The 24,969-nt window shown below is 54.5% G+C and overlaps 11 protein-coding genes and 2 non-coding genes across 13 annotated transcripts; 5 read left to right on the plus strand and 8 right to left on the minus strand.

Moving 5' to 3' along the window:
* The first annotated feature begins 2,426 nt into the window (after window positions 1-2,426).
* LY79DRAFT_534989 (uncharacterized protein) lies at window positions 2,427-2,867 on the plus strand. Its single transcript, XM_060556484.1, has one exon. The coding sequence runs from the start codon at window positions 2,611-2,613 to the stop codon at window positions 2,842-2,844; it is 234 nt and encodes a 77-aa protein (XP_060420004.1). The 5' UTR covers window positions 2,427-2,610; the 3' UTR covers window positions 2,845-2,867.
* Window positions 2,868-4,133: 1,266 nt separating this feature from the next.
* LY79DRAFT_586158 (acetyltransferase) lies at window positions 4,134-5,462 on the minus strand (the record flags this gene model as incomplete). The annotated part of the gene is made up of 1 exon (XM_060560591.1): window positions 4,134-5,462. The coding sequence occupies one exon, from the start codon at window positions 5,460-5,462 to the stop codon at window positions 4,134-4,136; it is 1,329 nt and encodes a 442-aa protein (XP_060420005.1).
* A 3,287-nt stretch (window positions 5,463-8,749) lies between these two features.
* LY79DRAFT_140435 (uncharacterized protein) lies at window positions 8,750-9,305 on the plus strand. Its single transcript, XM_060550949.1, has one exon. It carries the CDS (start codon window positions 8,873-8,875, stop codon window positions 9,176-9,178), a length of 306 nt encoding a protein of 101 aa, XP_060420006.1. The 5' UTR covers window positions 8,750-8,872; the 3' UTR covers window positions 9,179-9,305.
* A 424-nt stretch (window positions 9,306-9,729) lies between these two features.
* LY79DRAFT_504334 (Mis6-domain-containing protein) lies at window positions 9,730-12,215 on the plus strand (the record flags this gene model as incomplete). The annotated part of the gene is made up of 8 exons (XM_060553500.1): window positions 9,730-9,808; window positions 9,864-10,239; window positions 10,289-10,360; window positions 10,417-10,540; window positions 10,586-10,762; window positions 10,819-11,082; window positions 11,132-11,253; window positions 11,294-12,215. The coding sequence occupies 8 exons, from the start codon at window positions 9,730-9,732 to the stop codon at window positions 12,213-12,215; spliced, it is 2,136 nt and encodes a 711-aa protein (XP_060420007.1).
* A 75-nt stretch (window positions 12,216-12,290) lies between these two features.
* On the minus strand, window positions 12,291-12,821 carry LY79DRAFT_140475 (uncharacterized protein). Its single transcript, XM_060550950.1, has one exon. The coding sequence runs from the start codon at window positions 12,703-12,705 to the stop codon at window positions 12,367-12,369; it is 339 nt and encodes a 112-aa protein (XP_060420008.1). The 5' UTR covers window positions 12,706-12,821; the 3' UTR covers window positions 12,291-12,366.
* Window positions 12,822-12,867: 46 nt separating this feature from the next.
* LY79DRAFT_504878 (ABC transporter) lies at window positions 12,868-13,707 on the minus strand (the record flags this gene model as incomplete). The annotated part of the gene is made up of 1 exon (XM_060553553.1): window positions 12,868-13,707. One exon carries the CDS (start codon window positions 13,705-13,707, stop codon window positions 12,868-12,870), a length of 840 nt encoding a protein of 279 aa, XP_060420009.1.
* Window positions 13,708-14,141: 434 nt separating this feature from the next.
* On the plus strand, window positions 14,142-16,229 carry LY79DRAFT_535035 (DNA polymerase alpha/epsilon subunit B). The gene is made up of 4 exons (XM_060556485.1): window positions 14,142-14,405; window positions 14,477-14,792; window positions 14,852-15,758; window positions 15,825-16,229. Exons 1-4 carry the CDS (start codon window positions 14,362-14,364, stop codon window positions 16,058-16,060), a joined length of 1,503 nt encoding a protein of 500 aa, XP_060420010.1. The 5' UTR covers window positions 14,142-14,361; the 3' UTR covers window positions 16,061-16,229.
* Window positions 16,230-16,499: 270 nt separating this feature from the next.
* LY79DRAFT_683421 (uncharacterized protein) lies at window positions 16,500-17,990 on the minus strand (the record flags this gene model as incomplete). The annotated part of the gene is made up of 1 exon (XM_060564611.1): window positions 16,500-17,990. The coding sequence occupies one exon, from the start codon at window positions 17,988-17,990 to the stop codon at window positions 16,500-16,502; it is 1,491 nt and encodes a 496-aa protein (XP_060420011.1).
* A 1,108-nt stretch (window positions 17,991-19,098) lies between these two features.
* LY79DRAFT_655198 (N-acetyltransferase) lies at window positions 19,099-20,365 on the minus strand. The gene is made up of 3 exons (XM_060562663.1): window positions 20,045-20,365; window positions 19,883-19,962; window positions 19,099-19,785 (listed from the first exon to the last, which is right to left on the minus strand). Exons 1-3 carry the CDS (start codon window positions 20,064-20,066, stop codon window positions 19,153-19,155), a joined length of 735 nt encoding a protein of 244 aa, XP_060420012.1. The 5' UTR covers window positions 20,067-20,365; the 3' UTR covers window positions 19,099-19,152.
* On the plus strand, window positions 20,282-20,398 carry LY79DRAFT_t15. The gene has a single exon. It is a non-coding gene; the product is annotated as a tRNA-Ser (tRNA).
* Window positions 20,399-20,710: 312 nt separating this feature from the next.
* LY79DRAFT_t23 lies at window positions 20,711-20,811 on the minus strand. The gene has a single exon. It is a non-coding gene; the product is annotated as a tRNA-Ser (tRNA).
* Window positions 20,812-21,432: 621 nt separating this feature from the next.
* On the minus strand, window positions 21,433-22,508 carry LY79DRAFT_586163 (pyridoxal-phosphate dependent enzyme; the record flags this gene model as incomplete). Its single annotated transcript, XM_060560592.1, has 2 exons — window positions 21,433-22,372; window positions 22,423-22,508. The coding sequence occupies 2 exons, from the start codon at window positions 22,506-22,508 to the stop codon at window positions 21,433-21,435; spliced, it is 1,026 nt and encodes a 341-aa protein (XP_060420013.1).
* A 562-nt stretch (window positions 22,509-23,070) lies between these two features.
* On the minus strand, window positions 23,071-24,823 carry LY79DRAFT_665105 (tRNA synthetase class I; the record flags this gene model as incomplete). Its single annotated transcript, XM_060563009.1, has 3 exons — window positions 23,071-23,379; window positions 23,434-24,695; window positions 24,757-24,823. 3 exons carry the CDS (start codon window positions 24,821-24,823, stop codon window positions 23,071-23,073), a joined length of 1,638 nt encoding a protein of 545 aa, XP_060420014.1.
* Window positions 24,824-24,969: the final 146 nt, after the last annotated feature.

Below are 24,969 nucleotides of genomic sequence, written 5' to 3' on the forward strand. Positions count from 1 at the left end.
AAAGATTAAAAATGTATAAACTGACGTTCCCTAAAAGTGCCCCCTGCCGCTCCTCAGCGCTCATTGGCTACTTGGTGGCCCAAAACGTCTTCCCGTCCACCCCTCCCGCGGCACACTTTCAGTTTGTGCGACTAAGGTTTTCCTTTTTCTTGTAACCGGGTAAAATCTATACGGCGCCCGTAACCCTCCAGAGGAGTCGATCGACACAAAAAGGATGTTGCCGCTCTACGCGAGGCTTTATAGGTACCGTTATCCGCCTTGGCGTGAACAGCAGCTCGCAAAGCGCGACTTGGCCTGTCGACGTGACGAGCACGATGTTTTGACCTTGGTCATGATCCACGCCGACCTTGTCACCTGTTTTTGAAATTACGGTTCCACTTGTTTGCAGGTTAGAGCCAACATGTTCCGTTGGTCGTAATGGCTTGGCATTGGAGGGGTTGAGGGTAGGATATGGGAGGCCGGCCCGAGCTGTTGTCCAGTCCCCACGAACCAACAGTCAATGATTTTTTTCACGAAAAAGTTCCCAGAGATGATAACCAGAACAAGAAGCACCTTTGTTAGTTATTCAATACTGCATTATAAAACAGTGATGAGGGGAAACGGACATACTAGCTGTGGATAATGGGACTGTCCTTTCATCCACGTGGCTAGCTTGGTTTTGTTATAAATAGGCAACTTCCTCCCCTATTTCTCTAAGCAAAATACTTCACCCGTGGGAACATCTCCTAAATTCCTGCAGCTTGGGAAAGCCCAGGAGGTTGTCTAGGCGGCGCAAGGCTACCAAGTGTAATATGCTATGCCTGAGTTCACAATTTTGAACTCGGATATCCCGCTGCCCAACGGGGGTGCGCTCTCGTTCTGGAGACGCTGGCCCAACGTGAGCCAATATCAGCACAGCGGTGGCGTCCCTCCGAGACGGGTGCCTTCACCAAATGAACCTGCGGGCCATTTAATTCTCGGATTGACTCCTGCAAATACAGGCAGTCGTGAGAATGCTACTCCAGGTCGAAATCAACGGCCGTCTTGAGCAGGATCGATGAGGTGGACTGACTCAGGGCTAACCTGACAACTTCCGTCGTTCTCAGAGACACACTGCCGCTTGTTGAGCAAACAATCAGGGTAGCATTATAATTTGACATGCTGTATCTCCGCCAGGCATATTTATCACATGAAATTACGGTGGAGGACGCTGGTGGGCGAGCTTGGATGCTGGGAGTACTGAGCGGCCTCAGTACTGCCAAATCGGAAGGCCAAGACCGTCTCCAAGGCTGCTTGGCTGACGACTGTTTGTGATACCGGCAGCTGATATGTATCCTTCGGGTTCTCTCTGATGCCACTCGGGTTTTAAAGCCTGTTTAGGCAACTTTGTCCCCGTTATGCTCCAGTACTCTAGTGCTGGAAGCTTCAGGAGCTAGGCTGTCTCCAAGATTGAGGATAGAGCAACATGCAAGCCCGAAAGTTTATAGTGTCGATAGAGAAAGGGGGAAAGATAAGACTGTCTCCAACATGAACCCAGTATTCAGTGGTGGGCGAGGATGCCAAGGAGTTGCTCATTTTGTGCCAGGTAGCCGATGCTCCTTGATTACGGCCCTGTGGTGGAGATGGGATTGCTCACCTCGCCAAAGCCACCAGAACTTGCTGGGGAGACTCCCTGGTTGTGAAGTTCGCTCGGTTCCAGGCCCCTATAACGCCCTGGTTCGACGGTGAAAATGGTGTAGTTAGATTGAGGCCTTGGGGCAGATGATGATTGTATGTGTGTGTGTGTCGTGTCTACTGGAGCAGGCGCTTGATCTCGACAAGTGGCCACACAACAGGTGATCCAACGCATCCTCGAGACACCCACGGTCTGTAGCATCCTTCTCGAGCCCTTGTCACCCTCCTTTCCCACCACTGACCCTGGTCGTCTACTCGTCGGCATTGCTAACCGGCCGCTTCAAGGGTGTTGGGGATGGCTCTCCGGCTCAGTTCTGCGTCCAGGGCGGCCGCTGCCACTTGCTTTACCCCTAAGATAGGCTGCCGAGGGCTCTGTTTCTGTACTTGCTGGTCAAAGGGGGTGCAGAATCAGCCACGGGCTCGGGAAAGAAATTTAGGGCATGGGGTCTCCCCAAGTCCACTTTGCCGCTTAGACAACGCAGTAGTGGTGGTTTGTGTGCTCCATGACTCACTTAAGAATCCTTTGCCGCTGCTTTGGGCTCGTCGTCAAGATGTGTACGTTCCCATGTTCATGCTTCTCCTACGCGCCCTACAACCATTCACGTGGTGTTTAAATTACCAATGTATGTATCTCGGATGCCTGACTGTTGTTGAACCGGCACCAGGCAAGTCCAGCCGATGGCAACTTTTACCGGAGCTGCTGCTGCAGAAGTTCTCCATTTCGTGCTCTTGATGTTAACCGTGACTGAACCTGCGACCAGGGGTCTGGGGAACATGGGTGATGACCATACATATCTGGACGAACTAGGTGGACCATAAAGCGGAGATGACTCCGCCATTCCGAACAGGGTAGCGGACGTCCACGGCTTGTCTCGGCAGCCCCCAGTCAGTATTTCGCCAATTTCTACCCCCCAACTTGAGGCAAAGTTCGGGCTTGCAGCTCGGGCAAGTCCGGCGATGAAGGGTCTAGATGTGCGAGTTTTACTGCTTATACCAAGTGTGTCTAGATTGAGCCTATCCGCCGCAGATGGTAAAGCGAAGGTGTTGCTAAGTCTCTGGGTGTGCTCATGCAATTCAAATCTGTTCGGCATAGTTGGAATCTTATCTAAGGACGTTGGCATGCAGGTTGTAAGAAAAAAGAACGCACACTTCAACATAATAAGACGTCGGACTAACAACAAAAAGGTATAGTTACTCAGCACCTACAGATATCCAATACAAAAGATAAACAACTAATGAGAAGCGTTAAAAGTCCATGTTAAATTTTAATTCATTTGTAAGAGAATTTCTGTTAAGCTGATGCTTATATGATTGCTGTACGATAGGTGGGCTGGTGGTATCTATTGTAGTAGGCTCTAATGTGTGCGTGTTTGCCCCCCCCCTGTAACCCGCATGTTTGAATAGATGGCTGTCTGGGACACACATCCATTTGCTGAACTCCCTCAAGGACCACTCCCAGGTATCTGTTTGCCGCTGACCCTCAACGAAGTTTTGTTGGGTTCAATTCAGAGCCATCGAACCAGGCAAAGGCGGCTGCAAGTGAACTAGGTGCCGACGTATCAAACATGCGTCCTGATGTTCGGGTGACGAATAGCGTGAGGCGGATGACATCAGGCCAAAACTCAAATCAAGGTGGAGATAAATAGTCAACTGACATGAGGACTCACGGCAGGGCGAAATCGAAGTGACCATTGTCAATGAAGGGTGGCCATGATAGGTGTCACGATTACCCCATCATGTACCCATGTCAGACACGGTCAGCAGAGCCAAGGAGCTCGACTGGGCGCTCTGCTTACTGTCCCGCGGCCCCTGTCTAGGGTCACAGGAAAGGATGGCCACCCTGCTGCTGATTTGTGAATCCGTGCTGGTATTTGAGGCGCACTTCACTGTGTGGGCTTCTTCCAAACATGGATGCTTTGGCGGCTGGTACCGATGTGACTACCATGCCTTTCGAAGTATGTATGAGCCACCAGGATTTACCAGCTGGGGGCTGACATGAACTGAACCAAGCGCCCAACGTGGGGAGATAGATGTCGTGAACGGGTTGTCAGACTTCACCGCCTAGGAGGTGAACCGAGCGGCTCCACGGCCTCCTGAGATCGCTTATAGAGTCTGCAGATTGCAACATGCCGCATCTTGGCCCGGACGAGGAGTCGTTGACCGTGTGGTATTACATACGAGTGCGTCTCTCCTCAAACCTTGCGCCAGACATCCTTATATCTCGCCCATTCCCGGAAGCCTGTATAACAGAATTAGAAAACCGAGTACAGCTTGTTTGCTTGGCACTTACCCAGGGACCGAAACCCTGCGTCTCCTCCCCTGACGCCATCGATGAACATATGCCGCATGCCTTGCTCGGCTAGCAGCTTGACACACGTGTCGAGCAACCTGATCATGACTGAGTCTCGGCTGTTCACCATCTCGGGATGATCATCTGAGTTGGGGTGAGCGAACAGAACCGCCAAAGTCTCCCAGCTTAGTCACGAACCTATGATGCAAATGCATGTCACCCCCCCAACATCGGCCCCAATAGCCTTTGCCCACGGAATATCGTTGTCTGCTGGACTCCCAGAGTTGGGAGTGTAGGTCAAAGCAATGACCACGATGGTGTCGCCCTCTAGGCCAAGGATGATATCCTCTATGTGTGGCGTGCCATCCAGTGTATAGTACTGGTCGTACCACCCCATGTTATCCTTGCGGGCCGCATCTCGGCTCACGATATCCAAAACCCGGTGATACTCAACCATGCCGCATCGCCTGAACGTCAGTCCAGCTGACGAGAAGGTCTTCAACGGCATATCATCAAACTTGAGGAGCCAATCTGAAACCCCTAGCCCTTGGCCGGGCTGAACGCCGTTCATCTGCCAACCCCGACGCGAAAACCAGTCTACCGAGAAGGAGTCGGAGGGAACGCCATAAAGAAGGCGCGGAAAGGCTGAGCCGAGTTGCAGTCTATTCACGCCGCGAGTCCTCTGCAGCTGTTTGAGCGCGTGGTCATGAAGACTCAGACCAACCCCACGCCCTCGGTACGAGTTTTTGACCATCAGGATGGCCAGTGAACCGAGCAGATTGTCCTGACCTCCGTCGGGATACGTGGTGTACGTGGCGCAAAAGCCGATTATCTGCTTACTCTCGAGTTCGCGGACAACGTAATGCCTGGAAAAACCATCTCGTTGGAGGAGAAGGACAAGTGCATACTGCGGGAGGTGATATTTGGGCGGAAGACATTCTGTCCAAAGCTGGTGGATTGGTGCCATGTCGGTACCGCAAACCTCAACCGGCCATACTTGCGGCGTAATGACAAGATTTTGCAAAGGAACCGCGTGTCCCATGGATGGTCGAGCATCCCCAAAAATCACGGACGCGGCAATCTCGAGTTCCGACGGTAAATAGCCTTGAATTTGCACAATTGTGGCAAAATGGTCAACATGCAGGTTGTAGGCTTGTAGGTTGCAGCATGCGACTATGATTTGAGGGCGCTCGTCTGCCATTGTCCTGGCAGCATCGGCCAAGTCGATTTGCGAGACATCGTCGCCTACAGGAGCCCCTGATATGACAAATATAATGGCTTTGGCTCTCTTGATAAACTCAAAGTGAATACTGGTGATGCCCCCTCGCTTCGTGTATGGGACGTGTCGGACTAATGGGTGCCTCGAGGCGATGGCACGGCCCAGTGGTTCAAAGGGGTCCTTGTCGTTGTCTGCGAGTCTGTCGTGAGGCACGACAACGGGCGTGAGAAGGACAATGACGTCGTCTTCGGAAAGGATCTTTCTCAAGGGGATACAGTATTGCCGGTCCCACAACAACATGGCTGAGAGGTTTTGCTTGGGGTTTGTGTTATTTCTGGACGTAGCATGGCGGTCGATCCGCATTTCCGGGGAATATCTCAGGGCAGCAATATAAGAACGCGGCACCTTTCAGGTCATTCCTATTCAAAGTTAGTGCGTGGTTGCCCGAACCAGTGTTGTGCCAGTTGAGTAAGCTTTATACCGGGACCAAAGGCTTCAATTCTTACCAGGGGAGGAATAAGCCCATACATGCAGTGGTGAGACGAATCCAAAGCCACCCTTTCTGCTCAGGCCCGCCTGAACAGATGAATGCGACCCGGTAGAGGAGAGCCGTGACCACTCAGCGATTTAGCAATAGCCTGGATTTTTCACTTCATAAGAGATGATACTGCCGATAGGAAGTACGGGCGAGTCGATGAGCATGAACCAGATGAAGGGATGTCAGTCGTTTGACGTCAGACAAGGTTCACTATAGAAACCCCAGATTTGACGCAATTCGGTGTGTTGCGGTTGAGCGAAGCTGTAACAGCGGTCAAGACGGAGATAAGTGCCGTCCACTGTCCGGTATGTAAGGTGCAAACAAAGTCTTTGACCGTTCTCAATGAACACAGTAAATGGAAAGATTGCTGTAGATACAACATCGGCCGGACTACGGTAGTGTAAGCCGGGAGGGGAGAGTAAGACTAAATGTTAGCAGGCGCATTTTCGGAGAGCAGCAAGACAGGTTGCACATACTATGGCCGGTTAGTAGCAGGCGGGAATGTCAAAGTTGGTGGGTTCGACACAGATCTTTATCATGATAGGTGTGGGAGGGAATACATCGGGGCAGCAGCACCGGAGTGGGGGTATGTGTGTGTGTGTGTGTGAGTGTGTGTGGCAGAGGCGACCGGCTCAGCGGACAGGGCCAGCCAGCCAGCCCGCCAGGTTGGATGGAACACGGACACAAATGAGCGAAGGGGAGAGGGGGAGAGGGAGAGAAAAATCTTGAATGAAGGGGATCTGCATGGGGGCATCATTGGCGGGATGCATAACTTGAGTATGCCGAACTTGAGCGAAGGTGTATGTAAGAGTGAGTAAGGTGGTACAAGAGGTGAGCGGAAGACGAACAGGGAGCGGCTAATCTCCAAGGGCCGCCACGCCTCTCACCGTATGTGGTGGGTCTTGGTGGCAGCGGTTAATCAAATCAAGAGCCCCGCGGTTCCTGGTCTGGTCTGGTCTGGTCTGGGGCACATCCGTCTGACTGATGTGATGGCAGATTGGTCGTAGGTGTGCGAGCGAGCGCAAGTGTGTGCGTGCGTGCGTGTGTGTGTGCGTGAGTGTGTGTGTGTGTACCCATGGAATGAGAAGTGGTGGGCGGGAAGGATGGATGGATCCCGATGTAACCGACGCGTTACGGAGCGGCAATATCTCCGTCGTCCTAGGTTTGGAAGCGGGAGAGGGAAATCACCAAACGATGAGAAAGACGGGGATTTACATCAATACTATGCTGACCACCTGGGGAGTCATGCACTTGCGACTATAAAACACGAGAAGTGGAGGCACGAGGTTACACAAACGCTTCTGCAGACGAAATTGGCGTCCAGAATCCTCCGCCCAGCGTAGAGGCGCCTCAGTATCCCTAGCTAGCTAGAGAAGGTGAGGTAAGACGGGTAAGCAGACGCAGACACCGCCACACGGCGGCCGACGTGTGACAGAGAGCCAAGGCTATGACATACGACACTACGCAGTCAAGACTTAGTAGCGGCCCGAGAAAACCCCCACGGCAGAGAAAAGAAGATTGCTTCGTTGGCCAGGGTCAGGGCCAGGGCCAGAGCCATGGCTCAGGAGCGGGGATTGAAGAGTGCGTCCGAGCAGCAAGTTGCGATAGCAGCCTCTGATGCCTTTTGGATGCGGTCATGCGAAGCGGTCACTCGAAGCGCGCTTCTGGATTCCGTGACACCCCCTAATCATCCACGACCACGGTCCTGGGGCCACTCAACCAACAATGGGCCGGGGTAGGCCCGCCAAAAACCAAGAGGAGAGGAGAAACAGGCTTCAGGGCTAAAATTATGCTTGTCGGGGCCAGAAACATAGGGTTTGCCGGGAGTATCGCACTGGTGAAATGAGGGACGGGGAACAAGCAACAGTGTATCCGTGCAACAAGGGTGAATAAACATCAAAGCTCGCCCAGCTCGTCGTCATCCGTCGTCTTGACTGTGGAAACACCGGGCCGTGATGGGTGATGCACGGCGGCCGCTTATTGATTTGGCAATCGGGGTGGACTAGACATCCAGCAGCGCACCATGACCTTGGGCACAGGTGAGTGAGGTGGAGCTGGCGGCAACGTCAGTGATGGATCGTGGAAATACAGTTCGGGTACGGATGGATGCTGACGAGACGTCGTCGACGACGACGACGACGGCGACACCTTCCTCGATGGACAAACAGTTGTGTAAGTAAGCTGTAGGGTGAGGAGAAGCACGGATGACGTCCTGCAGCAGTAGGTGGAGGTTGGATGAAGTGTCTGGTTGACGTGATGGGTCAAGAAGGGGCCGAAGGATTCTGACGAGGCATTAGTTAGCCAGCTTGTGGAACAACAAGCAAAGCAGAGATGGCGAGAAAAAAGCAGGTGAGCCGCCTAGTGTCCCGGTCAGCCAGGCCGACCAATCCCAACAATGGTGGAGTTGTTGTGGTGCAGTGAAGCACATTTCGGGACGATCATGTCATGTCGACAAGACCAAGACTGAGAGCTGGTTGCGGAACGGGCCCTGCGGGATGGGATACAGCAGTATGCCTGGTACCTAGGTAGGTAGGTACGTACATAGTACGGTACCAGATACGGTGGGTGGGTACCTAGGTAGGTAGGCACACCCTGCGCGCTTGACTCGAACAACGTCTGCACTTCCGTACCTTGTTTCTACCCTACCTACCTAAGCTCACCTATCTACCTACCTACCTATCTACCTACCTACCTAGCTACCTACCTACCTAGGTAGGCACCTGGGCAATCAATCTGTATAGGTAGTCAGTCACCTCCAAGTTCTTCGTAAGCCTCGAGCCAGCAGGTAATGTATGGCAAGACAATGAATGCATCTGTTTTTAGCTGCCTTTACCAAGTATCCAACCAAGTACAGGTACCTGCGTGCTTGCTTACATTCCATTTGGGGTTCCACTTTTATCCTTACAATTGCGCTTTGTGCAACCCTAAATGAGACGATGAATGACACCTTCCTTACGCTTTTGTTGTTGTCGTGTGCTCGCTCTTGCATTTTGTCCATGTCCAATGTCCACGTTACCTAGGTAGGTAGGTAGGGTGGTAGGTAGGGTACCCTACCTGGTTAGTGCCTGGGTAGGTAAGAAGAAGGGGGAGAAGACTGTGAACAGGCAGGCCAACTGCCAGGTAGTTTACCCCATCGCCACCCTCCAAATTACTGCTGCAGCTCACATCTCACATGAGCTCATTCTTCTTTCGACCCCAAACCAATTCCCGGCCTTGGAACATAAATCCGGCTGCACTAGTTAGTGTCTTTGAGCTTACCATGGCGGCCAAGACGGCATACGCGCTTCTCACGGCCTGGACGTTTGCCACACCTTCGTCTCTGCAGTCCTGGGTCGTCCGAATGTCATGTCTGATAGTCGACCCCAGCTACGTCTTCTTGCAACATGAACCACAATGGCCAAACCCTCGGATCTTGAAACGACTTGACTCCAACCGCTGGCTGTGGTTCCAACTACCCACCAAACCAACAACATGGTAATGCAACGCACCAACCCAAGGGGCCCGTCTCACTTCGCCTACTGTGTATTCGCTGATTGAGACCCATCTGCCAATAATCCCCCCTTCCGTACACATTACATTTGCACTGGTTGACACTGACCGAGATAACCCCGCACATGTACATAGGTATATTGCGAGGGCAGATGATTACTTGCCGATGCTGCTCTGGTTGGTTATTGCAGCAGCTGCACTCATCGAGCGAACCACAGGCGTTGCGAACCTACCAATACATCCTACCGGTACTCCGCCCTGGGTCTGTAAGGCACTGAAATGTGGGACGATAACACCCCCCCGGCCGTTTCCACCCATGGGATGACAAGCCGATGAGGGCCGTGCACGGTCCCTCTTTTTCCGGTCTGAACGCGCTCACCTTGGTCTTGACCCCCTGACGCGTCTGTCCGGTTCGGCATCATTGTCGTTACAGGGGCATCACGACACTGCGCCCCCGCCTGCAGCCTCAAACGTCTTGAGAGCCGGCTACAGGGCCACTAGAGAGCCTTCGCGTCCTTGGCTTCACGAGCGCCGGCCACAATGGCTTCGCCCACTGGCGATATGTCTTTGGATGAAGGCGTTGAGGACATTCACCGTTTGGTTGAGGATGTCATCGAGGGTGAGTTGCGAATCGTGTCATTTCTAGCACACAATCATACTTACACATCTTTCAGCCTCCAAGCTGCCAGCCAAACGGCGAGCTGCCAGCATTAAGCCTACCGTCGAGACAATCGCGGCCTTCGCCTATGACAAAGGGCTGTTGCCCGAGCCCCTGAGCGAACTCATCGACCTGCTGACACGGCCCAGCCACCTGGACCAGGCAAGCCTGAACGCGTTGGTGAAGAATCTGTATCCCGCGACTCGCCTGTCCAGGGATGTCGTATTGAGGGTAGTCGGGTGCCTAGGGCACGGTGAGCTGAAGCCGTCACTGGCCCTACAATCTAACTTGCTCAAATGGTTGATCATGGTTTATCATGTTATCGAGGAGCCGGTTGTCTTGTCGCAAGCATACGCTGTACTGTTCAATCTGCTCGAAACGGCTGCTATTCGGTCAGAAATTATCGCCTACTGCGTAAAGAAGGATGCTAACGCGGGCCAGACCGCAACTGTGTCATTTGCTCGCCCTGATAACGCGCCGGAAACACGTCCGGCCCTTCAGGATCCAAGCATTGTAAGTGACGTCCTGATCACACCGCCAGTTTGCTTGATGCTAACCCTACGTTTCAGACTAAATCTCTCCAGGAACACGGGCAATGATCCAGCCTTGACAGGGCTCCTGCGGGTCTACAAAGATTACTATCCCGAAATCATTGTCAGCGATGCACTGCGAGGCAGGGCATCGGTCTTCAAGGTAGGAAGCAACACATGCCTGAGGAAACTAGTCTGACCTTTGCAGCATCCCGATACAGAATGGAGGGAGAGGCTTGACCAGATCCAAAGAGACCACTCGCAGCGTGCTGCTGAGGCTGCCGGCCAACCTCGAAATGGCTTCAGTGTCAACCACCTGGCTCTGAAGGCGCGGAGAGGCAAGGCACATAATCTCCCGTCCGTCCATACTTCAGAGGCTACGGAGGTGAGATGGACCAACAAGAAAATCCATAACAATCTCGAGACTGACGGTCGTAACAGAACTCTGTCACGTTGGAAGAGATTGATAGTGCCGATCGCTTTGTCCAGTCAATTGAAAAGATCGAGCTTCCTAATCAGCTTGCGGCTGTGTTGGCGGATCCCTTGCTTCAAAAGTTTATCGCTTTGAAGAACGATCATGCAGCCTCGAAACGTGTGGTCCATTGGATCGACGCTGTTCTCGAGGACGTCCTCAATGGCAACGCCGACGAGAAGCTGTTCAGGGAAACAATGGAGGTTCTTGCGGACTACGTTTCGCGCGTCAAGGTGAGTGTCTCCATGCCCCTTATGTGGTCGGGCTTGTCTGACTATCCAGGAAACCCCATTTGTCCTCCTGAGCTTCTTCGCCAAACTTTTTACGACATGGAACGGCGTCGATGCCCGGGACCCTATCATGAGCATTCTCCATTACGCACCGCTGGTGGCGTTTAAAGGCAAGTGCTTCGGGACGATTACTCAGGTGCGCCGCTGACCACAGCACAGAATTGTACGATTTCGTCCTCAAGCCCCTGGAAAAATGCCTCCCTCCCACACCCGACTCTCAGGTGGCTCTTCTCAGCCTCTACCAGAACTTGATCCGCCGCTGGACTTTTGTCCTGAGGTCTATCGATCAGATACCCAAAGATACGCCCGTCAGTGCCTATTATGATGTCATGGAGCACGCAAGTATCGTTGCCCTCAGCCTTGTCCAGGCCTCCCCAAGCGTCGCTGTTCATGGCAGTGTGCTCGACCTCTACGAACAAGCCGCCGCCAGCATTTCAGACCCAACCCTCCAACCCCTACTCCGCATCGCGAACCCGCCGGCCCAGCTCATCTACCTCCTCTTCTTCAGCCACTCTCTCGCCAATGTCTCACGCCTTTGCGCCGTTCTAGCCACGTATAAGAAGGGCTTCGAAACGGCCATGTCTAGGCGGCAGCCGACGATATACGCCCCGAGCTACGTGAACCACTTCAACGGTTTCCTCATGGACATCTGCAACTGCCTTTGGCGTGGCAAGGCCTTCAATGACGGCGACAAGAATGCGCTGGGTTGTCTCAATGCTCGCTCGGTCACCCTGCGCCTGCAGAGATATGTCGAGGACCTGGGCATGGATCTCGCGCTACCCACGCTGTTTGGGTTCTCGTACTCGCCGTTGCTGAGCTTCCAGGCCATCGAGTGCGTCCGCGAACTCGAAGACCGTGAGCAGGCCGCGAACGAGGACGCCATCTCTACTCGGCACGCAGGGCCCGTTACTGCCAACAGTCTGGCGAGGCTGGCCGAAGCGCGAGGCCTGCGCATTACGTGGTCTGAGTATAGGATAATCGTACTGCGGGCGCTGGAGAGCAAGGGGTTAAGCGGCATTCCGGCGTTGATGAAGAATACCATGAAGGTCCTCATGAGCTCAAAGAACGTGGCGTAAAGACTGGCTTTGCGCAGTCTTCGCCGGGGCAACAAAGGCTGGTCGGTTTCCGGCCTGAGATGGATATTGTCATGATACCCCCCTTATGAGAGAAGAGACCTGCAGCATCGAAGGTGAATTGTGCTTCTGGCGTTCTATATCTCGCCGATATCTAAGTGTTTGTATGTCTGTCTCGTTGAGTCGACAGTGTTCCTCCGCCCAGATCTAAAGCCCCCCTTTTATGGTTGAAGACTAGGGTATCTTGAAAGCCGCGGAAATCCTGAAAGAAACCAAGCCGCCCCCTCTGTGACATGTATGCCCGTTGTTGAACAAGGTCTATGCAACTAAAAGCCGTCTGGAAGGCCAGTTGAGAGTACCCTTTCCGTATCCGTCTCCGTTCTCTCCTCTTGCGCGTTCCCCCGCTAATCCTTGCCCATGCGAGACCGACTACCTGATATCCCCGTAGTCTAAGTTGAAAAAGACACCTATACGGAGTGGACCCGGTGCTCATCTCCAGTCGAGGCAAAGACCGCAAAACGCTGTCCAGAAAGCAGTTGAGTGCCCAAGACGCCGTTTCGCCACTCCTAACCCAAGAAAGCAAAAGCAAAATTGTTGAACCACACGATCCACAGGCAACCGCCGCAAGCGGGTTGTCCCCTGCCCTCCGACAGTCTTATTTCAGCTTGTCAGACTCGTCACCGTAGCCCCCGTACCCGCCAGCGGCATACGTCTTGCCCTCGGACTCAACACGGGACTGCGACCTCGGGCCGCGGTCTTTGAGGTCCTGGCGCAGCCAGCCGAGCACCAGCTCGCCGAGGGTGCTGTTCCCGGTGCCACCCCCGACGCCGTCGAGGAACTTGCCGGCCGTGTCCCACTCGCGGACGGTGCCGAGGTGCATGTGGACAAGGTGCGTCGGCCAGCCGGCGAGGTTGTCGAGGATGTGGGTCGCGTAGACGATGGTGCAGTCCCGGATCTCCGTCTCGTGGCGGAGCCAGGCCAGGAACTCGGCGCGGCTGAGCACGTCGAGGTCGACGGTGATCTCGTCAAGCAGGAGGATGGTCCAGGGGCGGATGAGGCCCATGGCGAGCTGGACGCGGCGGCGCTCGCCGTCGGAGACGGCGTGCATGCGCCAGGCGGTGTCGATATCGAGGACGGAGACGAGCTCGTCGCGGCGGTCCGGGTAGGCATCGCCGCCGACGGAGCGGAGGAGCTCAAGAACACCAATGTCGGTGCGGACGATGGGGTTCAGGACCCATTCGAGGCCGAGGTAGGTGACGCCCTCGAGCCCTTCCTTGAAGGGATCGACGCCGGCGATGGAGATGCCGCCCTGCGGGGCGAGGCGCTTGCCGGCGAGGAGGCGGAGGAGGGTGGTCTTGCCGGCGCCGTTGGCGCCGATGAGGAGGGTGCGCGAGCGCGAGGGCACGGAGAGGGAGATGTCTTTAAGGCCCGAGGTGGAACCCTGGAAGTTGTAGCTGAGGTTGGTCACCTCAATGGTGGGGGATTTCTGGGCCATGATGGGTGGGCGTGAAGGAGGGGGGGCGGGGTTCGACAATGCGGGAGGTAGAGCGAGAAAGGGTGTCACGAAGAAAGGCGAATTACCTGGGGGGGGGGAAGGCTGATGTGCGGTTGTGAGGAAGGAAAGTTAATAGAGAGCACTCTGAGAAGAAAAGCAACCAAGCATTCACACCGCCCACGACTGAAGGCGTCATGACCTGACCGGACGCCCGGCGGCGATAACACGGGAAGTCTAGGATGTCTGGTCCAGGCGGGCAATTGGATCCGCGCGCCCTTTCCTTGACTTGTCAGCAAGAAAGAAAAAATTACAGTGCCCCTCATTCTCATTCCCTCATTCCGTGCACTGGGATGACATAATAGGCGGGAACCAGTCTCTGAACCGATCCACCGGACCGCCAAAGACGGGAGACCCCTCCCCGCCCCGCCCCAACCCCATTTACGCCAAAATTCGCGACTTTTCCGGTCCGAAGCTCTTTCGACGCGTCCGGGTTTTACTCGCAATGCCGAACCCCAGCTTCAACGCCCTGCCGTCAGCCATTGACACCGCCCAAGAGCTTCTTTGACCTCGTTAACGGTACATCAGCAGTCTCCAGTCGCAACGTCACAAGCCGGACCGAAAAAGAAGGGAAGAAAATTAAAGTAAAATAAAATCATGGTGACCCTCGAAGAAGCCACCGCGCTTCTCCAAAAGCCGGCGTAAGTCAACCGTGTATGGATATGCAAAGAAACCCACCAAACATCTAACCCGTACGTTCTCCCGCCCGCAGCGACGCAGCCGCAGCCTCCACGACCCTCGTCCGCGCCCCTTCGCACTACAAACCCCTCAACACCTTCGCTCTGCCCAAGGAGCGCTCGTACCAGCAGCAGTATGCCGACGTGTACTTCCTACGCCTCACCTCCATTCAGCCCGCCGTCAACGCCGTCGCCGCCGAGGCCTGGGACGGCACCGTCATCGGCGGCGAGGAGGCCAAGCACGTGAACCGCGTCCTCGACGTCCGCCAGGGCGAGCTCTGCTGGGTGACGGGCACCGTCTACATGGACATGGCGCTGAAGCCCAACATCCTCGAGGACGTGTCCAAGGACGTACGTCTCTCCCTTCATATCCCGGCACCGCAGGGCCGCAACTGACTAACCCCGCGCAGCGCTGGATCTCGGCCCCCGTCTCCACGGACCGCTACTACTCGGACGACGACAATAACACCATCATGCTCGAGGACGACTCGGGTCGCGTCCGCCTCGTCGGCGACGTCCTCAAGTCCATCCACCTCGTCACCGGCACAATCATCGGCGTCATGGGCATCGAGAACGCAAACGGCGAGCTCGAGGTCATCGACGTGAAGTTCCCGGACCTTGCCCCGCAGCCCTCCCGCTGGACCCTCACCGACAGCCCCTCCCAAGACCACGACATGTCCGGCACCTCCAACCCATCCCAACGGCCTTCGTCCAAGATCGCCATCGTCTCGGGCCTCTCCTTCTCCGGCTCCGACGCCTCCTACGCCCTCGAGCTCTCCCTCCTCCTCGAGTTCCTCCTCGGCGAGGCCCTCACCCCGGCCGCCCAGTCCTCCGAGCTCGCCCACATCTCCCGCCTCATCATCGCAGGGAACTCCATCAGCTCCTCCACGTCCACCGCGAACCCGGCTTCCGGGGCCGCGGCCAACAAGAAGTACGGCTACGACGCCAGCGCCTACAACCCCCTCCCCAGCCAGCTCTTCGACGATTTCCTCGCCGACCTCCTCCCCTCTATCCCCGTCACCCTCATGCCCGGCGCCGAGGACCCCGCCAATGCGAGCTACCCGCAGCAGCCCATCCACGCGGCCATGTTCCCGCGCTCGCGGCCCTACTGCGCGGCCCCCGGCGCCAAGGAACCCGGCTGGTTCGACACCGTGACCAACCCCTGGGAGGGCGAGGTCGACGGGTGGCGGGTCCTCGGCACTGGCGGCCAGAACGTCGACGACGTCTTCAAGTACGTCGACAGCGACGACCGCCTGGGCATGATGGAGGCCATGTGTAGGTGGCGCTGCAGCGCTCCCACTGCGCCGGACACACTCTGTAAGCAACTAACCCCCACTATAACCCCCTTCTTTCCCTCGACGCTTTGCTGACGCTCGTCCAAAGGGGCCTACCCGTTCCAAGACAATGACCCCTTTGTCATGAAGGACGCCCCCCACCTCTACTTCGTCGGTTGCCAGCCCGAGTTCTCGACAAAGGTCATCCAGGGCAGCGACGGCCAGCAGGTCCGGCTCATCACCGTGCCGTCCTTCGCCGAGACCAAGGAGCTCGTCCTGGTTGACACGGAAACGCTGGAGGTCTCCAAGGTCAAGATCACCACGGCAGCTGCGACAGCATCATGATGGGCAAGTCGAGACTTGAGTGTTGAAGAAAGAAAAGGAGAGAGAGAGAGCACGTTCACCAAGAAAGTTATGATTTGATATACCCCCCCCATAAGCTATGGAAAGGAAATGGAAATCGCAGGTGTCTAGATTCGTGGAGTGAATATTAATGCTACCTAATGAATCGGCCCTTCAGAAAAACCAAGCGCTTTCATGTGAAGAAATCATGCCAAGTACCCCCCGACCGCCTGTCCCGGAGAAGATCGATGCGATCTTGCCTATTGCACGCACCCGTTCAACCTCAAATGCGAAGAGATCAGACGCAGCCATCGCCCTAACCTGGGATCTCCTCCCAAATGCATATACACACCCGTGAACCCAAAACCCAAAGCAAATTCTTCCTCGCGCCAACTGAGTCGATCGAGATGATACGCACCCCCGTCCCCTCAACTACTCTCCTTCAAAAACCCCAATCGTCTTCTTCGTCGCTCTCATCATCGCCAGCCCGAGAGCCCACGAACCGTCCGTTCGGCCCCTCCCAGATATCACGAACCATGACCGACAGCTTCTCGAGGCTTCGCTGCGTCTCGCCCGCCTTCATGCTGCGGTACGACTGCATGACCTGGTCGTTCTTCCAAATGTCCTCCTGGCCGCGCTTCGCGCGCCGGATTCTGGCCGCGTACTTCATGTTGAGCCGGATGCACTCTTGGTTGCCGCCGCCTGTGTTGACGAGGACCTGGATGAACTGGCAGGGCAGCCCTTTGAGTGCGCGCATGACTTCGGACGTCTTCTCGAAAAAGTCAAGAAAGCTGATCTCGCCTGTATCAACCTGGCGGATAGGTGTGATTTCGATGGTGATGGTATGCACGCGGGCCCTCAGAGGCTTCAGATTGCGGAAGACGCCGATGGCGTTCGCCATGCTCAAGAGGTATCCCTTGTCGAAGCGGTTCGGTTCTGCGACGATCATGAGATTGCGAAACTTGTGGCCGTAGCGGCAGATGTCAATCTCGACTTCGGGGTCTCGGGCTGATCGCGCCGCTGGAAGCAGGTCGTCCTCGTCATACTCGTCCTCGCTGCTGCCCTCGTATTCTGAAAGGGGAAGCTCATCTGCCATCAAGGGATGATGAACCACAATTTCGTTCTCACCCAGTATGTTGGTGGCTGGTAATTTGGCGGTTTCTCTGAGGAGGTAGAGAAATGTGTTATCGCCATAGAGCACGTCTACTGCTTCGTTTCTGACCTGGCGGCAGGCTCGTAAGATGCTCGTCTCGACCATAGGCCGATTGCGAGGGTAGACTGCGGACCAACCTTGTCGAACTCGGATGGGATCCTTGACAACGAGAATTTCCTTGTAAATCTTTCGTCGGATCTCGATGGGAAGCTTCATCAAGGGGAAGGCGTTCTCATCGTCTGGTGTCTTGGGGCTGGTCATCCTCGAAGAGAGGTCGCCACGACCAGGTTGGAAACCTGACTGCGGAGAGTTCGTAGGGTAGACCGCTGCCTTTTCTTTGCGTGTAGTTGCCACGGCTCTCTCAGCTTTCTTCGGCTGAGTCTTGAGTTGAGACGGAAGGGAAAGTTTGGGGTTGGCTCCCCATGTGTAAAGGGCGGTCGACTTTCTTGCAAAGCTCGCACCATGGTCCCGCGCTGGAGGCATCTCACGTACCGCATGATAGTCGTGAGGGTTGGGGGCTTTGGCCCCTTTGCGTCGCTTGGTAGGTCTGATGGTGCCATCATCGCTGCTGCCTTCCTCGTCGAGGGGAATTGGGCGCTTGTGCCTTCCGTCGCTGTTCGTAGCCTGGGTTCGTCCTGTAGACTTGGATTTCGAAGCAGAAGCGCGAGCCTTGACTTTGGGTGCTTTGCCTTTACCCTTAGAAACGTTGGCCTTGTTCCGAGATGCAGCAGCAGAGTCCTGTTTCTTTTTGGCCCCTCCCGTGTTCTTACCTGGAGCCATGCTGCGAGGATATGAGGCTGAGAGAGAGGCCAGTGAGTATGGGTTCATCAAGAGTAATTGGTTGAAAGCTATCGGTACTTACCTGATAAAGGATTGTGGAGGACGAGTGACGGAACTTAAGATCAGAGTTCCGTCGAACGTCACTTGATCTATGTAGGCCTCTACTTTGCGGCTCACCTGAGCTTGGGGTCTTGGGGTTTAATGTAGCGAATAGTAGATAGTCTTGTTATGTTGTCGAATGAAGCTATCCTTTATTCATGGGCCTTGAGAAAAGCATCAGCTTAAGTGGCAGAAAAGGCCTTGGTGTTTGTTTGGTGTAACTTTTGCGTGGCTATGAAGGACAAATGCCCTTTTCCGTTAACCGGTGCTTTGTCTTGGTGTATAATAACTTGGTGGCATGAGGAAAGTTAGAAATACGGCTTTTCTGCCTGTCAAAGATAAAAAAGGAACCTGTGGCACAAAGTCGTTTCTACTGTAGGACCCTTTTTCGCAGTTTTTTATAGGGAAGAACGACCGACCTGGAAAGGTATTTGCGGTCGCGAGAAGAAGTCCCGAAACCGAGGGCTCTTCCTAAGAGCGCACGGAGATAGCCGGACTGAGACGTGATAGCAATCTGATCCTAAAGCCAAATATTGAGAAAGGAATCGGGGTGTTTTGCAGTTCAGTCGTCTGAGGCCAGCACGTAGTGATATCTTGTTCGCCTGCCTGTAGAAAGAAGCCAGCCCCGATCTTCGAGTAGCAAGCTAGGAAGGTGGTTGTTATGGTGAGAGATAAGCTAACGATTATGTATGAGATGGTTGGGGAAGGAGTATCCCTCTAATATTACTCATGAGGTATCTGCAGTCTAGGGGGTATGCCAGTAGATTAAAAGGAGGGAAAGAGTATCTAATTACCTGACCCTTAAAGAAAGAGCGTGTATGGCATAGAAAGTTCCCGTTGACTGGCGTTAGCAATCTTGTGTTCTACTGGAAGTATCGATTGGTAAAGTAGAGAATTGGCTGTCAGAACAAGGCGTTGTCGCCGCATGAGACAGATATAATGAATTTCACCAGTCAAGGAAATAATAATATTGGTCAAGTTGTTAAGTGGGATGCGTAAAGGATAATGGCATGGATTGATCGGTACTGCCAAGGCTTCTCGTTATGTCATTTACGATGCTTGGTCATCTAGAATACACGACCTCGCTATACTCCTCGGCGGCCTTGACGCCAGCAGAAGACGCCACAAACTGTCCCAGGTCCTCCATGACCATCTGAATTTCTCCAAAGTAATTCACATCTCCCTTCTGTACGAAGCCCAACCGCCTGAACAGCGCGATGCTCGCCGCATTGGTCTCCTTGATCTTGACCATCAAGCCCTTAAGCTCGGGTGCCTTCCCCTCGCCAGACTTACCCTCGCCCTCAACGTACTCGGCAATAATGCGCTCCCTGTTGCGGTGTACGTAGGTCAGGAGTGTCGTCACCGCGGCGTGTCCAATGCCCTTTCCGCGATGATCCTTAGACGCAATCATAACATCCACCTCGCCGACGTACGAGCTCTCAGCCGCGGCCTGGGTTGCCTCATCGTCATCGCCATCGTCGTCATTGGGGTAAATGAAGAAATTGATGTCGCCAATCATTTGCCCCGGGGCGTCAATTTCCCCAGCCTGTACCACTTCGAGCTTCGTCTCGGATGATGCAGGCAGCGGATGGCAGATGATGAAGGTGAGCTTGTCGTGCGATGTCCGCCACGACTGCTGGTTCTCGTACTCCTCCTCGAGTGTTAACGGTTCTGAGGCCGTGGCTTCTTGAATGTCCTATATCGAGCAATGAGTGGAGTTAGCTCGTTGCATCCTCCATCTTCACCGAAGCCGTCATAAATGAAAGGAGGGAATAGCTGGGGGGTTTGCTGACTGGGTCGCTCATCCACTCATGATACCGCTCTACATGTCTCGCCTCATATGGGACCAGAGTCACCCGCGGCGTCGCAATGGCTGCTCTTTACGTGTAAGTAAATACTGGCTTTCAAGATGTCTTGTGGTTTGGACTTGACACAAGCAGGAGTGGATGACATGCCTGAATGTTCGTTCAGCCTCATTGTGTGCTTGCATAATCTGTAATAACTATATTCGTAAAACTCCACTTCAACTCTGGGAGCCTAAAAGCAAACACCAAGACCTCGCCAGTCTGGCCCGCTTGCAGCTCCGCGCTCTCTCCTGCCGGCGTCCCAAAGAGGAAGTGCGTCACAGACAAACAACGGTCAAGTGTGGAGTTGATTCTGCTCGGTTGCACAACAGCTCTAACTGAGTGGATGTCAACGTGCCAGAGTGGTTAATGGGCTGCCCTGCTACGGATTCTCGGTCCTCGGATCTGGTCCCTACAGTTTAGGCAGTGGCTTCGGTCGCGCAAGTTCGAATCTTGTCGTTGACGGTGTTACTTTTTTCTCTCTCGTCGCAGGCAGTCTTTTGTGAGGCCACAGAGAGCGAGTGGTTGGAGTGAGTCATTTGGTATTATCTTAGTTATGTTTTTCTAGCACTGAGGTAGCAACAGCTGTCCGTGGTTGTCTCTCTACCCTTCCACGCCCCACATCTACACACTTCCTGCAACATGCAACAGTTTCCTTTTACAACAGGCCTACGGATACTTACTTACCACTACAACAAGTAGTAAATATCAAGGAATAACAAGTGCACTAGATTAATTAGGTGGTAGATTAGCAGAGCTAAAATGGCAAAAACAAACCGTCAAGGACAGGATTCGAACCTGCGCGACCGAAGCCACTGCCTAAACTGGAACCAAAGGTTGGTAGCAGGGCAGCCCATTAACCACTCTGGCACCTTGACTAGCGGTTGTTATGAAACACATCCTCCATTTTGATACTATCCATCTTTCATTTTGTTCAAGCCATCACGCTGGCTGCACTATGCAGCGCCTCGCCGATAGCAGGATATTTCTCAAGAGCTATCAATAAGTAAACATCCCGTGCAAGACGTTAAACATTGCACCCACCAAAGAATTGGTGAAGAGGTCGCTTGGAATAAGGTTCTACTAGGTCCACCGTCCACGCCCGGATTGTGCTTGTACGTACGTACGCACACGACTTCGATGAGCAAGTTTCTTTTAAAGTAACGGAAAATGTCTATTAATCAGGCAGGAGGAGAAGGTTAGGGGTTTCTCCCTTTTATTTCCCTTTTGATATATACGAATCTCTATTTATGGTCAGAAACCCAGTATCTGTTCGTTGTGCGTAAATTCGTTTGTGTTCATGAACCCAGCCTTCATCCGTAGAATCAACTCCCTGGATTAAACAGTAAACTGAGGGGCGTTACATGAACACACCTAACAACCTGTCTTAGCCCCATTTCGTCTATAGAGGTCATACGCCCCTCTGGCGTCGCCTTTAATCTACAAGCATATGATCAACTGCGTAGCTACCCAGTTCATTGGTTATACATATATACCATTCACACGGCGATGCCGTACGTGGCACGGTATCCGTCTAAAATTTCCATGGTCACATTTGACCCCCCGCAAACAATGAGGACGATGTTCATCTCCGCCCACTCCTTGTCCGACATGAAGTGGCCCAGCTGCTTACGCAGAGTGCCGTTATACACAGTCGCAATCGTTGCTCCGCAAGCGACCTCAACTACCAACCGGGCGTCGTCAACGAAACGCACACAAGCCATGGCCGCCTCTGCGTCAGTGACCGTCACACTTTTGTGCCGTTCGGGGAAATCCCGCACAAGTTCCCACGCCTTATTCGCGACACGAACCGCGCCGAGCGAGCCCGCAATGGATGTGATGCCCAGGAGCGTGACGTGTTCTCCGGCACGCACGCTGGCGTTTAGGCTGTCCGCGCCAACGGTTTCGACCGCCAGCAGCCTCGGCACAGGCCGGTTGATCCAGTGGTACTGGGAAATACCCTGGCTGAGACCAGCGAGCAGGCCACCACCGCCGACAGAACACACAATGCCGTTGATCTCGCGGCGTCCAAGTTGTGAGGCCACCTCGTCAATGATGGTGGATGCGCCGTCCCAGATATGTAGGTGGTCGAAGGGCGGCACATATACGCCGGCCGGGTCATTTGCCAGCAACACTTCACGGAGGTGTCGGTCCGCCTCGGCCCAGTTCTCACCGACCTGGACACAGTCCGCGCCCAGGAGCTTGAGCTTTGAGATCATGAGAGGCGACGTCGTCTTGGGCACAACGATGGTGGCCTTGCGCTTGAGCGCGATGGCCGAGGTTGCGCACGCGAGGCCGGCGTTGCCGCCGGACGAGCAGTAGAAGTGGGCGTCTGCTGCCTCCGGGGCGGCTTCCGCAGCGCGGGCCATCAAATTCCCGACCCCGCGCGACTTGAACGATCCTGACGGCTGGAGGTTCTCGAGCTTGAGGTAGATGTTACTGAGAGTGTGTTAGCGTGGTCCTTGCTATGAGGTAGGCTGAAGACTCACCATCCTGCTATGCGAGATAGGGCTGCCGATCTTATGCAGGGTGTCTCGATCCATGGCTTCTCGGCATTTGAGGAGAGCGAACCCATGATTGTATTAGGTGTGAAAATTTACCCAGAAACCCCCAAAGACTAGTGTGAATTGAAAGAATGTAGATAGAGACAACCAACTTCTTGGAAACTTCTGATATGTTCAGGGAGGCAACATATATTAACACGTTACGGTTTGCAGCAAAGTGACTTCGCTGTCGTCAAGCAAAGGGCGCCGTTGACAAGTGGTGTGGAGAACTCTACAGGGGCTCAGCTGCAAGCTGCCGCGAGCTACTGCAGTGACTCGTTGGTTTTCCAGGAAACTAGTATAAACGAACAACCTCTTGTCCAGGAAATACGATTGTGAACCGGTCTTCGGAAATGCCATCAGACCGTGACACCAAATAACACTGGAGATGTCACCTCATGGGTTTTTATCTTGAGCAGGGTCACCCCGAAATGTCATCCGAACTCTGTAATCGGCTCTTGTGATGTTGCCACTTTGATGTTGCACAGTACTACATACAATCTTATAAAGAGCTCCTGTTTTTGGTAAATTACAGATATACAGACATAAAAAAGTACATTCGTCATCGCGACTATTGATACCCAAACCTCAAGCTCACTTCTTAGAAGCTGGCGGCGGGAAGAGGCTGTCCCACTCCCCAGGCGGTCCTGGGTCAATCACCGGTGCGCCGTACGTCAGATCCGCGCCAAACACTGCGTGGTCAAACCCGCGCTTGTCGACTTGAACGCCGACAATGTCCAGCATTGCGCCCATCTTAGCTGGCATGATGGGCTGAAGTAGAATCCCCGCGCACCTAACAGCCTCCGAGGCATGGTAGATGATCTCGTGCAGCGCGGCCTGATCCGTGGCCTTGGTCGACTTGACCAGGTTCCACGGCGCCGTCTTACTAATGTACTTGTTCGCCTAAGTTGTCGAGTCAGTTCAGCCCATAGGGGAAATCCATGTGGTTCTTCTCACCTCCTCGAGAACACTCAGCACGCTGCGAATAGCGGCATTGGGCTTCAGCTCGTCCATGTGCTTCGACATGGTCGCCGCCATCCCATCAACTGTCGCCTTTAGCGCATCGCTCCCATTGACGGTGCGTCCCATGGATGCGCCATTCTGATCCGCCCATGCCACAGAATCTCTAAGCTTCCACACCTTGCTCTTTGCGACACGGTTCAGCAAGTTGCCCAAAGTTGCCTGCAGGTCCTTCTGATACCTCGCCAAGACAAGTGAATTCTCGTAGTCGGCATCTTTCTCGATGCCCCCGTCGCGCATCATGAAGTATCGTATCGCATCCAGCCCCCAGCGGTCGATCGCGAAGAAAGGGTTCACGACGTTTCCGAGCGACTTGGACATCTTCTTCTTGCCCAGCGTCCAGTGCGCGTGGGTCAGCAGCTGCTTGGGAAGCGGAAGATCCAGCGCCATGAGCAACGCCGGCCAGTACACGCCGTGGAACCGCACAATGTCCTTGCCGATAACATGCACGTCTACGGGCCACCCGCCCTCGTGCTCACGACCCGGCTGCCACCCGGGGAAGCCCGCCTTGGTGAGGTAATTGATGAGTGCGTCTACCCACACGTAAACGGTCTGGCTTGGGTCGTCGGGGACGCGCACGCCCCAGTCCAGCCTCTGTACCGGCCGCGAGATGGAGAGGTCTTCAAGATTGTTCGACACCCACGCGACGACCTCATTCATACGCGCCCTCGGCACGATCCAGTCAGGGTTCGCCGCGTAAAACGCCAACAGTCTGTCCTTCAACGCTGTCATGCGGAAGTGATAGTTCTTCTCCTCGATCCACTCGACCTCGTTCCCGGACTCGATTGAAGCCATCACCGTTCTTCCCGTCTGCGGCACAACTTTGCGCTCGATCTCGTTGGCCGCGTAAAAGCACTCGTCGCTGATGCAGTACCATCCCTCATGCTTGGCCTCGTAGATGTAACCCTTTTCCTTAAGAAGATGCCAGAAGTGCTGTACCGCCTCCTTGTGGTCCGGGTCTGTCGTGCGGATGAAGTGGTCGTTGTCCATGCCAATCGCGCGCGCCAGGTCCCGGAACTTTTCGGCCGTTGTGTCGCAGAAATCCTTGGGCGCCACACCCTGACGCGCAGCCGCTTGTTGTACCTTGGAGCCGTGTTCGTCTGTGCCGGTGCAGAGGATCGCAGGCCGGCCCTTGAGAACTTGCCAGCGCTTCAGGACGTCGCCGAGGAGCATCGAGTACATGTGGCCGACATGCGGCGCTACAATGATATCAATTAGTCCCGGTATGTGGCATTGAGATGCAAGCACAGCTTCACATACATGCATTGACGTAAAAAATCGGCGTCGTCACGTAGTACGGCTTATCGCTCTTGCTGTCAGAGCTCATGAACCGGCGACCCGATGTCTGGCCATGGCTGCATGAAGGACAAGACCAGGTTGGTCGTAGTGCCGGGGCATAGCGACGGCTGCGGAAGGCCGAAACTGTGGGTACTCTCGCTGGTCTCATTGAGCGTGGGAGGATTGCGTCCGCCG

Source organism: Colletotrichum navitas (genome assembly GCF_030913465.1).
Source record: "Colletotrichum navitas strain CBS 125086 chromosome Unknown LY79scaffold_2, whole genome shotgun sequence".
Taxonomy (NCBI): Eukaryota; Fungi; Ascomycota; class Sordariomycetes; order Glomerellales; family Glomerellaceae; genus Colletotrichum; species Colletotrichum navitas.